The following is a 13075-nucleotide window of genomic DNA, read 5'->3' on the forward strand; positions in this document are numbered from 1 at the left end:
ATTTTGGAATTGTAAAAGCTAGCGAAGCTTCCATACGATTCTTGTGATGCGCACTCATATACGAGTTCTTGACCACTATTGAACCGTATCCGTACTCGGACTCCGCCATTAATTTCCGACTAGGAGGAAAGCAAGGTGTCTACCGAATTAGTGGGTTGGAGGAAGAATTTGATACGGTGAATGTTAGATTGAAGTGTATTCCGGGGACAAATTTTGATGATCATGCCATATGGAAAAACTTGTCGGATAATAAGCTCTATAGCTCAAACACGGCCAAGGTTAATGAGGTTAAGGACACCGCTCACGTGGTGGTCGGCAAGTGGTTTGGCCACACCTTTTGTGGTCGGCATGAATACAAAAAGCTGGCATGGGAGGATTTTCTGGCCTACAATGCCCTGCTTCACCCGGAAGTGGATGCCTATCATTTTAGCACGACCTATCGGTTTTAACAAATATTACGAACACTGCCGGAGCCAAAAAAATATAGGGTTCGAGAGGTTTTTGGTGTACTTAGCATGGAAGCTTCGGGTGGATATGGAAGGGCTAGAAGTTCAAGCTCCGAGGCTCATCAATATCGAACACTTAACATCAGCTTCATATGTGAAAAAGGGCGTGATTGTGCCTTACTATAAAAGAGTCGGGTGGATTAGCAGGCATGGAGCCGAGGCGGCTAGGCGAGTGGTGTTAGCGGAAGGAGGAAAAGAGGAGGACCAGGTAGAGGAAGAACATGAAACCTAAGCAAGAGAAGCACCTCGACAAAGGCCTTAAAAGAAGAGTGTGAGGAGGCGATGCAAGGAATGCTCGCAATCTAGCGCTCAAGGTGAAGAAGAAGGGGGCAATCACAAGATTCGAAATGGCAATATTGGCCCGAGGCCGATTTAGGGGGGGGGCAAAGGGAGCCTAATCAACCCCCGATGAGCTTTGAAAATGAGCAACGCCAATTTATGGCGGAGCAAAAGAGGATGTGGAAAAAGATGGAGTATGAGCAAAAAAGACTATGAGCTCGACAAAGGTGGCAAGAGGAGAAGTTGGCGGATTAATTCAACGCCCAAGGCGGGGCACATTATCCATCGCCTACACCATCCATGGAACCACCGGCATTCGACTAAGCGAGATTTGATTTTTCTAACCTTTCCTTTTTACAATTTCACTCTTTATTTTTTTATTTCGCGCATAGGGACTAAATTTGAAATTAGTGTGAGGAGGGTTGGTGAAATTGTATCCTTGCTTTTCGTTTTTTTTATTTCTTTATGTTTGAGTCGTTTGTGTTTCATTTTCAGTTTTAAGTTATTTTAAGAGTCAGCGCTAAAAAATTCTTGTACTAAGCTCGTGGAGCATTTTTAGTGAATTTTGGGGCCCCTTTGTTCACTAAGCCTTCAGCTTGTAGTTGTGTTAAGCTTGATTAATGGAATTTGGCGTTTTTGAAATCTTGTCAACAAATATGATCTCCCGTTCATTGAAATAATTGAAATGTATTTTTCTAGTGTTTAGCAATTAATCGTGTGTGCTTGCCTAATGAAAGTCAATTTTTGTGACTTGTTGCGTTGATATTAGGGTACTATTAATTTTTGTTAAAACTTTATCACGATTGTTAAACGTGAGGTGGATGCATGACGCGTGTTTTGAAGTAATTTTTTTGTGTCAATTGTAAATAATTGTGAGCATGTTTGGCATGAGTTCATAGGACTTAAACATTTTAGCATAACACTACTTGTCTTGAAAAATTTTCGAACCTAATGATTTTTGTAGTGTCGAAATTCCTAGAACTTGCTCGGTGTCCGGTTCGAGATTATATTGTTGAGTGTTGGCAATTTAGATGGCTATGCCAATTAGGATTAACCAATTTATCTAGACAACTTTAAAAGCCTACCGTTTTTCTCTAGATAGCACAAGTTGAGCCTAAGCCTTTTATTGATTCCACAATTTTACAACTACCTTTCAACGATTATCCCTTAAAACACTTGATTTTGACTTGAATAATTTAAGTTGAGAGAAACGTGATACTAGCCCGATGACTTAGAAAGTAATGTGAACAAGCGTGTAAAAGAAAAATTTATGCCTAGAAAAGGAAATCAAAGAAAAAGTAGAAAAGTAAGAAAGGAAAAGAAAAATAAAGAGAAAAAGAAAATAAGTAAAGGCATTAAGAGAAAGAAAAGAGTTCACATGTTTAAAAAACAACTCCCGAGTTAGATCATAGTTTCATAATTATAGCGTTTTTATTGTTCAAAGTCAAATTTTAGCCAAGTATCCAAAAGTCCCTACCCTAACCCTTAGCCAAGTTACAACACTTAAAAAACCATAGGATAAGTTACCAATTACCGAACTAGGTAGTGGACTACCGGACTAAGAACAAGCCTATGGTGAATTCATGTGTTTGTGCTTAATGTTCGTACCCTAAACCCTTGAGCATTAGAGAAAAATCATGTGAGGATTTGATGCTTTTGTTTAATACCTATGAATGTTATGCCATGACTTGCTTACTTTTGAATTGACAAAATGTGCATATGTCAAGCCTATGATCGTAATGCATGATTGTTTCAAGTAGCGTTTCTCTAACACGATAGTAGTCTCATTGTCAACTGAGCATGTCACTATAATTGAATACATCATTTGTTTGCACCCTTTTTAGTTGTTGGCAGCATTGTTTTGTTCTCCATTGTTTGGAGTGTAGTTGTTAACATTTTTTCAAAGCGTGAAAGTCATTAATCTCGTAGTTATAGCTTGATTCATTTCTTGCTTGAGGACAAGCAAGGATTTAGTGTGAGGAGGTTTGATAGGAGTAAATTGCTCCTATGTTTTAGTGTTTTTTTTGTATGCTTTTGTTGTATCTTTCTATGCTTTTAGAGGTGTTTGTGTGCCTTATTGCATATGTTTGCGTTTCAGAAACAACGGAGCATTTCAGAATTTTTTTGGTATAAAGGAAGGAAGATTCAAAGTATCGAGAAAGGAGTGAAGTCTTGAAGCATCAGAGCGAAAGAGCTGAGGCTAAAATATACCTAAGCTCGATCAAGCCCCTCAATTTAACTAAAGGGCTCGATCGAGCCCTTAAGGAAATTTAACCTGAAAGTTTGTAACAAAGGGAGCTCGATCGAGCCTTGTGGAAAAATATACCTGAGAGTTCAAACTCAACACAATACAAGACCGGAGGCCCACTTCCGGATTTGGCCAAACACAACACTTGTACCTAGCACAATGTTTCCTCTTTTGTGTAGACTATATAAGTCACATTATCTATGTTTTAGGTTATCAATTATTCATTTGACATTTTGATACTCTTAATTTTTAGCTTTTATTCTCTCTTTTAATATCATCCTAGGGTTTCTTGTCATCTTCAACATTTAATTTCCAGATTTTTTACTGGCCACCATTATTAACATTTGGAGCTTGTTATTGAAGATTGTTATTATTAATCATTGAAGAGTTATTACTTTATATTGAATGCTTGCTTTTATTGAATCTACAAAGGTAATGAATCCCTACTTTTTTGTTGTTGATGTTCTTCATTTTCTTTAATGTTTGTCTTAGCCATGATTGGCTAAGACCCATCTTTGGGGTTGATATTATGATTGATTAAATGTTAATTTGGGGTTAGGGTTTGGTTTGTTTGTGATATAATCAATTGCTTAATACCTATTCTAGAGTGGTCTCCTAGAATTTGTTGCTAGATTATTGTTCACCTTGAGAGAGAACTTGTTAATTGGAAATAATTTATTAGATGTCTAATTAATTACACCATGAGAGTTGGTTAGTAATTGGGTGGCCTTTTCTCACGACCCAATCTCATAGGCCGAGACCGGCGCTAGGGAACGGGAGTGGTAGCTCCGGAACCCGTAGCAAGCCTAAAACCACTATGAATTTTTCGCAAATTAAATATATTATTCTATATAAAACGTTTTCAGAAAATCTTTTTAAACATTATCATTATACATATCAAAATATCTGAATTACTTTCTGAAAACCATTACAAATGATTCTTAGAAACCAGGGTCTTACCGAGCGATATCTCATATCCAGCACTGCCCTGTTTCTCGTCATAATCGTGACCAATTCCACTCATGGAAATTGGTTAAATAAATCAAACAGAAGAAAACATCATTTTTTAAAATTAATTATATATATATACAGTTTGACTTCAACATTAGGCACAACAGACATCTACGGACTACTGCAGCGCTATGAAGTGATACTTCCTTTGACACATACTTCAACTACTGTGAACTTCCGGAACAAAAAATGAAATTCCATCCTTTAAAATGCTTTCACCTGAAAGGAAAGATTGTGAGGGGTCAGTATATGGGAGTATACTGAGTGAGTTCATACATTTACTAATTAGTATTCAAATATAACATAAAATCGATAATGTAAACGATTTAATCAAATGCACCTAAGTAATTGATCCTGATGAAACCCTATTCTCCAAATATCTATCGATATACAATAATAATGATTATAATCAAATCGATCGATCCAATTGGTAGGGTCCCGAGATAATTAAACCGACTTCAACCTCTACCGTCACTTTATCCCAAGCTGTGGGTCCCGAGATAGTTCAACCTAGTTTAACCCACTGGATACGGGTCCCGAGATAGTTCAACCGAGTTAAATCTCGTATCAAATTTGATATATATTACAACTTCGATATGGGCCTTTTTCATAATTTCTCAAATCAAAACTGGTGATCACACAGTCCTATTACCGCTCAATAGGAAGGCACGTTTCAAATCAATCATATATGCAATTCATATAAAGAATTTGAATTGTAAATACTGAAATCAAATGTAAAGCAATATAAAGATATTTGCCTATGTAAATACTTTAAAAAGTAAATTATATAAACTCACAGTGACCGCTTATATCCAAAAACGTCACGTTAAACAAAATTTGTTAAGCTTCACGAGCTCTTGGTCCAGCTGCTTCTTGCCTCGCCGGATCTAATACGATTTAAAACAATTGATTCTTATAAGAATCCTATTATGAGATTGACTCTAGACTCGAGACACGACACGCTATACATATTAACCGTCGTGCTTCTCACGCGTATATTCTGATAAACGGTTTCTAACTCCTTTATGAATCGTATCTCTTTTCTAACTTAACTCATGTTTAACCTCATTAGGTTAACGATTCATTCGATTGATAATCAATAGATTTCAATATTAATATACAAATACGAAATGGGTATTAAAACAAAATGACTGGGGAAAAGGGATCCAGGTGCACGTTCGTGCACCTCCTGCTGGTGCACGATCGTGCACTTCGTGCATGGCCCCCGAAATCTGTTTTCCGGGGCTTTCCGACGTGCTATACGCCCATTTTCACATAAACGACATTCAAACACATCAAAAACGCTATATCTAAACTCAAAACATCCATATTCGATTTTAATACCATTAAAACGATAAAATCGTTATGTGGCCTAAAACTTTAAGTCGATATATAATAAATTTATCCATCCAAACGATAAAGCGTCAAGCTTACCGTGATTTTCCTTCAAAATACGTTTGAGTCGAGTTATAGAACGTCGGAAACGGACGAGGAACGAAATTGTGCGACGTAACCGTAAGAAATGAACGAAGGAAAGAAAAAAATGAAGCTGATGATGATTAAGGGTTCTGGAGCTTTCCTTCTTCATCTCTTTTCTTATATATATTTGGTTAAGGTACATTTTTAATCCTTCATCTCATTAACTTAAACCAATTCTCTTTTAAACTTTCTAATTTAACCAAACGGTTAATTATTTACTTTACTCAATTACGTACGTATTATTTATATCCAAATAAATAATACGATTCTAAAATTATTATTTTCCGCCAATAATCCTCTAATTTCTATTCTCGAGGCTCAATTGGCTAATTTACTTAGCTCTTAAACTTTTCAAAAAAATTGCAATTTAGCCCAAAACGCATTTGCGTCCATTTTAAAGGTCTCCGATTGACCACAAATACTATAAAACATTTCGCGGACCTTGGCGAAATAATTATCACCTTGGGATTTATTATTTATTTTATATTAATTTTCTATGTCTTTTTCTTAAATTCCGTTAATCCGCTCAATAAAAGTTATTCTAAATTCCCGATATTATTAAATTAAATTCGTCTTAACTTAATTCATCGAAATTTACGAAACGTGGCACGACCTAATTATTTTAAAATAATTGGGGTATTACACCTTTGAGTTGTGCTTTTCACTAATTGCCTCTAATTTTGCTTAGTGCTAGGAGAGTAGGGTGAACTTGATTAGTTGTGGTTTTATAATTCTTTGAGGTTCGAGAGGACAGGAGTTGCGACTTAGGAAAATCTCGGTTCACGTTTAGAAACCATAATCCGATCCCCTTATTAGTATGTTCGATTGGTAGTATAAACCTTCAAGCTCGTTTATCATTAGAGTTTGTTAGTTGTTTAATTGCTTTTTATCGTTATTTGCTAGTATTAAGTGTTATTAATTGTTGCTTGATTGTTAATGTGTTAATCGTTCGAATTCCAAATCAAATCTTTTAATTGTTAACAAATCTAAACTTAGAACGAAACTACTCTCTCTTGATCCTTATCCTCATGTGTTCGACAATCCGGACTTAACCGTCCATTTTACTACTTGGGGAGACTCGTATACTTGCGGGATTTGCTCAACAGTGTAGCCTTGGACATTTGTAGAGCCGTATCGGGAGACTGATGATGTTTCTTCCTGGTTGGAACCAGGCCAGGAGGTTCCGCTTTTGCTGCGACCGGAGTCGCACATCTTCTCTAGATTTTAGTATGGGGTATGTTTTCTTGTACCTTTCTCTTTCATAGTTGTTTCTATTGCTTGCAGGATACTAGTCGGAATTGGTCCGTAATTCGATATGGAGGTCGGAAAAATGCCACCGAGGGTTGAGCTGGAGGTGGCGCCGCTACCATACTGGGGTATTGCCGCCACTACCAAACACTGGCGCCACGCCTGTGTGAATAGCGCATTGGCTGTGGCGCCAGTGTCTCCTCCTAGGCCGCCTCCGGTTATTTTTTGCTTCTTTCAGCTTGTTTTATGGCGATTTTAACTCTTGTTTTGATGATTTATGGTTTTAAAGGCCGTTCCGAACTTTAGGGAACTTTGTGGAGGATCAAACTTGGTACCACAATTTGGATGCGGCTATGTGTTCTAGTGTAGATGTGATAGGCTTCGGTCGCTTGGCTAAGTCTTTGTTCACTAGGATCTGAATTAGTGACAGTATTTCTTTGTGCTTTTTGATGGAGCGTTGTATGGACATTACTCACACGTTCCATTTACCGGTGGAGGAGTCGACTGTGACTTCTCTAGACTTCTCCTTCATTACGGGGGTTGCTTTTGGTGGGCATCTAGTGCCTTTTGACGAAGGCTAAGAGGCGTATCCATAGAGGGATGATTACATCACTACGATGTTGGGTCTGGTGCCGGAGACGAAGGAGATGACCATTCATACACCGAGTTGTATGAGGATTTTGATGGTTATGTTCCGAGTACACCTGGCGAGGTAGATCTGGTTGCCAGAGCTTTCACTTTCTACTTGCTGGGGACTACTCTTTTTTGTAATTCTGGTGTACTTTGTCCATGTGTTTCTTGCTGGCTCTGGAGGATTCCGACTGTATCAGTGTTGAAGTAATTGTTTGATTTTCCTGTTTTAATAATCCTTATTGATAAGGGATAATTGTTACCTTTTCATATACTCTTCTGGCTTTTCATGTATTTTTCAGTTACTGTATTGGCTCTATAGTAGCCAACCCTTTTATCTTCAAATCATTGAATAAGAGAAGTATTTTCTTTCAAACAAAATTCTTAACATTTGGTATCAGAGTCAATCTCTAGAGCCTGATCAAATTTGAAAGCAGCAGTTCTTTTAAAGTTAGTATTATGGTAATAGAAAATGGTTTTGTTCAACCAGCTGTACCAAAGCTTGATGGTAACTATGATCATTGGGTAATGCTTATGGAAAACCTTATGCGGTCGAAAGAATATTGGATTGTGGTGTAAAATGGAACTTTTGAAGTAGAAGAGGGCGTTGCTATATGTGAAGGGCAAAAGAAAGCTTTTTAAGATCAGAAACTCGAGGATTTGAAGGAAAAATATTATTTGTTTCATGCAATTTACAGAACAGTCTTGTAGACTAATTTAAAAAAGGATACAGCAAAGAACATTTGTGATTCCTTGAAACAAAAATTCCAAGGGAAAGCAAGGGTAAAGCGAGTACAACTACAAGCACTGAGAAGAGATTTAGAAGTTCTTCATATGAAAGCAGGAGAAACGTTGAATGAGTATTTTGCTACAACTCTCATCATAGCCAATAATATGAGGATTCATGGTAAAAATATGACATATGTCATTATCATAGAAAATCTTAAGATAAATGACTCCAAAATTCAATTATGTTGTCTGCTCAATTGAGGAGTCGAGTGATATTGATAATTTAACTATTGATCAGCTGCAAAGTAGTTTATTGGTGCATAAACAACGTATGAATGAACCAGAAATTGAAGAGCAGGCCTTAAAGGTTGAATATGGTTGCAGGTCATGCAGATGGAGAGGACAAGGTCGTGGAGGATTTCGTGGAGGAGGAAGTGGAAGGGCCTATGACAAGTCCATTGTGGAATGCTATAATTGTCACAAGCTTGGATATTATCAATACGAATGTCTATGTAAGGAAGGGGAAGAAAATTTTGTAGAAGCACGAGAAGAAATGTTGTTGATGGCATATATGGATTATAACGAAGTAAAAAAAAGAAGATATATGGTTTCTTGATTCAGGGTGCAGCAATCATATGTGTGGCAAGAAGGAGTTGTTCACTGATTTGGATTAAAATTTCAGAAAAACGGTAAAGCTCTGAAATAACTCAAGCATGATTGTATAAGGAAAAGACAATGTGAGATTTCAACTAAATAAAATCCCGCACACTATTACTTGAGTACTCTATGCAACAGAGTTAAAGAACAATCTACCGAGCATTGGTCAATTACAAGAGAAGGGACTAGCGATCTTGCTTCAACATGGAAGATGTAAAATTTATTACCCTAAGCGAGGCTTGATTATAGAGACAAAAATGTCCTCAAATAGAATGTTTACCTTACATGCTATATCTCAACCAGATGTGTCAACCTATTTTATTACTATGACCAAAAGATTCAGCTTAACTATGGCATTGTAGATTCGAACAGCTGGGTCTTAAAGGCTTAAAGACCCTTGAGCATAAAAAGATCGTAAATGGTCTTCCTCAACTCGATTCTCCTTCAAAAATCTGTGTAGTTTACTTGGTGGGAAAACAAAAACGATATCCATTTCCAAGAGAAAACAAGTGGAGAGCAACTCAGATCTTGCAATTGCTTCATGTTGATACATGTGGTCCCATTACACCTATTTCAAACAGTAAAAAGAGGTATCTACTAACTCTTATTGATGATTACAGCCGTAAAATTTGGGTGTATTTTTAGTAGAAAAATCAGAGGCATTTGATATTTTTAAAAGCTTTAAGAATCATGTTGAAAAGCAAACAAGTGCATCCATCGAGTGCTTGCGTACTGATAGAGGTGGTGAATTCACATCAAACAAATTTATTGCTATTTCTAATAATAATGGCATAAACAGGTAATTGATAACTGCGTACTCGCCGCAATAAAATTGAGTTGCTGAACGGAAGAACATGACCATTATGAATATGGTCGAAGCGTGCTTTATGAGAAAAAGATCCCAAAAACATTCTTGCTTGAAGCTCTAAATTGGACAACCCATGTGTTGAACTTGGAGTTGAAAATATGACTCCGGAAGAAGCTTGGAGTGGAGTAAAGCCATTTGTTGGATATTTTATAGTTTTTGGGTGTGTATCTCATGTTCACATACCTGAAAGCAAAAGAACCAAATTAGAAAATATAAATGACAGTTATGCCTTACTTGGAGTTAGTGAAGAATCAAAGGCATACAGATTGTACAATCCAGTCACTCAGAAAATTGTTGTGAGTAGAGATGTTGTCTTCGAAGAAGAGAAAACTTGGGATTGGGACAAAATACACGAGGAGGAATAAAACAATTGATTTAGAGTGGGGCGATGAGCAAAATGAAGTCATAAATACTGAAATCAATGATGAAGAAATGGAAAATGAGGTCTCAAATGAGTTAATAGATGAAAACAATCCAGAAACAAGTAGTAGAAGAACCAGATAACCACCAATTTGGATGCGAGTTTATATAAGTGGAGAGGGACTTTCAAAATAAGATGATGAGGTCAATATGGTTATGTTTGCAACTGCCGATCCAATATATTTTGAAGAAACCCCAAAAAATATAAAAAATGGAGAAATGCCATGAATTTACAGATTGAATCAATTAAGAAGAATGAGACAAGGGATCTAACAGATTTACCGGAATGAGGAAAGACAATTAGTGTGAAATGGGTGTATCGAACAAAGCTCAATGAAAATGGGGAAGTAGACAAATATAAAGCTAGACTCGTGGCGAAAGAATATGCACAACAACATGGAGTAGATTATAATGAAGTTTTCGCACCACTGGCAAGGTTAGACACAAATCAGGTTGATACATGCTCTTTCTGCTCAAAAGTGATAGGTTATTTATCAATTGGATGTAAAATTAGCTTTTTTGCATGGAAAGTTATGTGAAGAGGTGTTTGCAGAACAACCTCGTAGATATGAGATTAAAGGGAGTGAAGATAAATTATATAAGCTGAAAAAAGGCCCTTTACGGATTGAAACAAGCTCCTCGCGCTTGGTACAGTCGCATAGAATCATATTTCATTAGAGAGGAGGGTTTTGAAAGGTGTCCTTACGACCCACCTTGTTCATCAAAATAAATGCAGCAGGTAAATATCTGATTCTTTGCTTATATGTTGATGATCTTATATATATACTCGTGATTAGGGGTGTGCATTCGGTTTTTTGGTTCGGTTCGGAAGTGGAATTATCAAAACCGATCGGTTTTTTAAGAATTTTAAGACCGGTCAGAACTTTGACCAAAAAAATCGGTTCGGTTCGGTTTTAGATTTTAGTGAAATAGGAAAGTAACTCTTTTTTCTTTGAATTTTACTCATAAAAAATTAAAATTTAAAAAATTAAAAAATTAAATCTAAACTTCAAATCTAAGTCAATTGTAATGTTTTACACACAATAACACTTAAATATGAAAGAAAATAGTATTATTTTTTAAAAGTAATAATTATATTTCTATAAAAATTTAATAATTTTAAAATATCGGTTTTTTCGGTGTTTTTGTTTTTGAAAACTCAAAACCAAACATAACCGAGATGTGTAAAAAAATCTTAATTTTAAAACCAAACCGGCAATTTTCGGTTAGGTTTCGGTTTGGTTTTCTGTTTTGGTTCGGTTTTGCACACCCCTGCTGGTAATGATGAGTCTATATTTGCTGAGTTCAAAAGTTTTCTGATGAGTGAATTTGATATGACTGATTTGGTTGGGAGTTGAAGTAGTGCAAAAGGCTGATGGCATTTTCATTAGTAAAAAAATGTGTCGGAAGTCATCGAAAGGTTTGGAATGGACAAAAGTAATCCAGTTTGCTGTCCAATTATTCCTGGAGAAAATCTTCAAAAGGATGAAAATGGAGAAAAAATTGATATCACTTATTATAAGCAAATTATAGGGAGTCTTATGTACTTGACTGCTACGCGGTCAGATGTTGGGTTTGTTGTTAGTCTTATTAGCAGGTACATGGAGCATCCTACGAAGATACACTTACAGGCTGTGAGAAAGATTATGATATACTTAAAGGGAACCGTTGATTATGAAGTATTCTACTAGAAGGGAGGAAATAAAGAACATATTGCATATACTAATAATGACTATGCAGGAGAGTTAAATGATAGAAAAAATACTTCTGGGTATATATTTCTATTAAGTTCTGGTGCAGTCTCTTGGCTATCTAATAAACAGCCTATGGTGTCTTTATCAACAAAAGAAGCAGAATTTATAGCTGCAGCTGTATGTGCTTGTCAAGCAGTTTAGCTAAGGAGAATGTTAGAGAAGCTTGGTTATGAACAAAATAATTATACAACCGTTTATTGTGACAACAGCTAAGCAATAAAATTTGCCAAAAATCCTGTGATGCATGGACGTAGCAAACACATTGATGTTCATTATCATTTTCTTCGTGAGCTTTCAAATGATGGAACTGTGCAGCTAATTCATTGCAACACTCAAGAACAAATTTCAGATGTGATGACAAAGCCTTTGAATTTATTAAACTACGTAACTTGATGGGAGTGTGTTCATTGTCCAATTTAAACTGATTGCCTATGGAAATCAGTTTAAGAGAGGGTGTTGAAATAATTGTTTGATTTTCCTATTTTAATAATCCCTATTGATAAGGGATAACTATTTCCTTTTCATATACTCTTCTGGCTTTTCATGTATTTTTAAGTTACTGTATTGGCTATAAAACAACCAACTCTTTTATCTTCAAATCATTGAATAAGAGAAGTCTTTTATTTCAAATAAAATTCTTAACAATCAGTTCCTTCGACTGGGGTCTGCTGCTCTTACATATTTGTATTGTAGTATGGACCGTGTGGTTCATGGGGGATCTTGTCTCTTTAGGATGTGGCACGTCATCCATGTAAGTATTTTTGTCAACTCTGTCTTTATTTCTGTGCCTGCTATCCCATTGACTCCGGGTTTTCTTTTTAGATCTGGGCCATTCAGATGGGCAGTTTGACTGGATTTGACGATATTCCTGCGCCGTCTATCCCGCTTCTGAGATCATGAGATTATACTTGTACTCAGCCCCAGCAGGTTGCGTCTAAGACTCGGAACAGGTTGAATGCCCTCCTTTCCTTGACGTGAGTGAGCCTTTTATCTCTAGTTGACTTCTTTTGAGTTCTCTCTCTGAGCTCTGAAAAAGGTTTCTTGCAAATATTCCCATCTTGGTGCACTCCTTTGAGGAGTCCTTGGCCACACTGGCCAGGGTAGCTGCAGGGCGCCGTTGAGAGGTCGGGCACGCGCTATCTGATGCATGGCCCGAATTGACAGTCTTGGTTTCTCGGCGCGCGAGAATATTGGTGGTGGGTTGGTCCCTACTCTTGTATGGTTCTTAGGGATCCGCCTTTGTAAA

General features: G+C 36.7%; 1 protein-coding gene across 1 annotated transcript; it reads left to right on the forward strand.

Moving 5' to 3' along the window:
* The first annotated feature begins 11502 nt into the window (after positions 1-11502).
* Positions 11503-11970, forward strand: LOC126668370 (secreted RxLR effector protein 161-like). The gene is made up of 2 exons (XM_050361576.1): positions 11503-11709; positions 11770-11970. The coding sequence occupies exons 1-2, from the start codon at positions 11503-11505 to the stop codon at positions 11968-11970; spliced, it is 408 nt and encodes a 135-aa protein (XP_050217533.1).
* Positions 11971-13075: the final 1105 nt, after the last annotated feature.

The sequence above is a fragment of the Mercurialis annua genome, linkage group LG2 (assembly GCF_937616625.2).
Source record: "Mercurialis annua linkage group LG2, ddMerAnnu1.2, whole genome shotgun sequence".
Classification (NCBI taxonomy): domain Eukaryota; kingdom Viridiplantae; phylum Streptophyta; class Magnoliopsida; order Malpighiales; family Euphorbiaceae; genus Mercurialis; species Mercurialis annua.

What these genes read in the sequence shown, in the direction of transcription:
- LOC126668370 (XM_050361576.1), top strand. Translation starts at nt 11,503, where the DNA reads ATGGACAAAAGTAATCCAGTTTGCTGTCCAATTATTCCTGGAGAAAAT. An exon ending in CGAAGATACACTTACAGGCT is followed by an intron (nt 11,710 to 11,769) that starts GTGAGAAAGATT and finishes TTCTACTAGAAG; the next exon opens with GGAGGAAATAAAGAACATAT.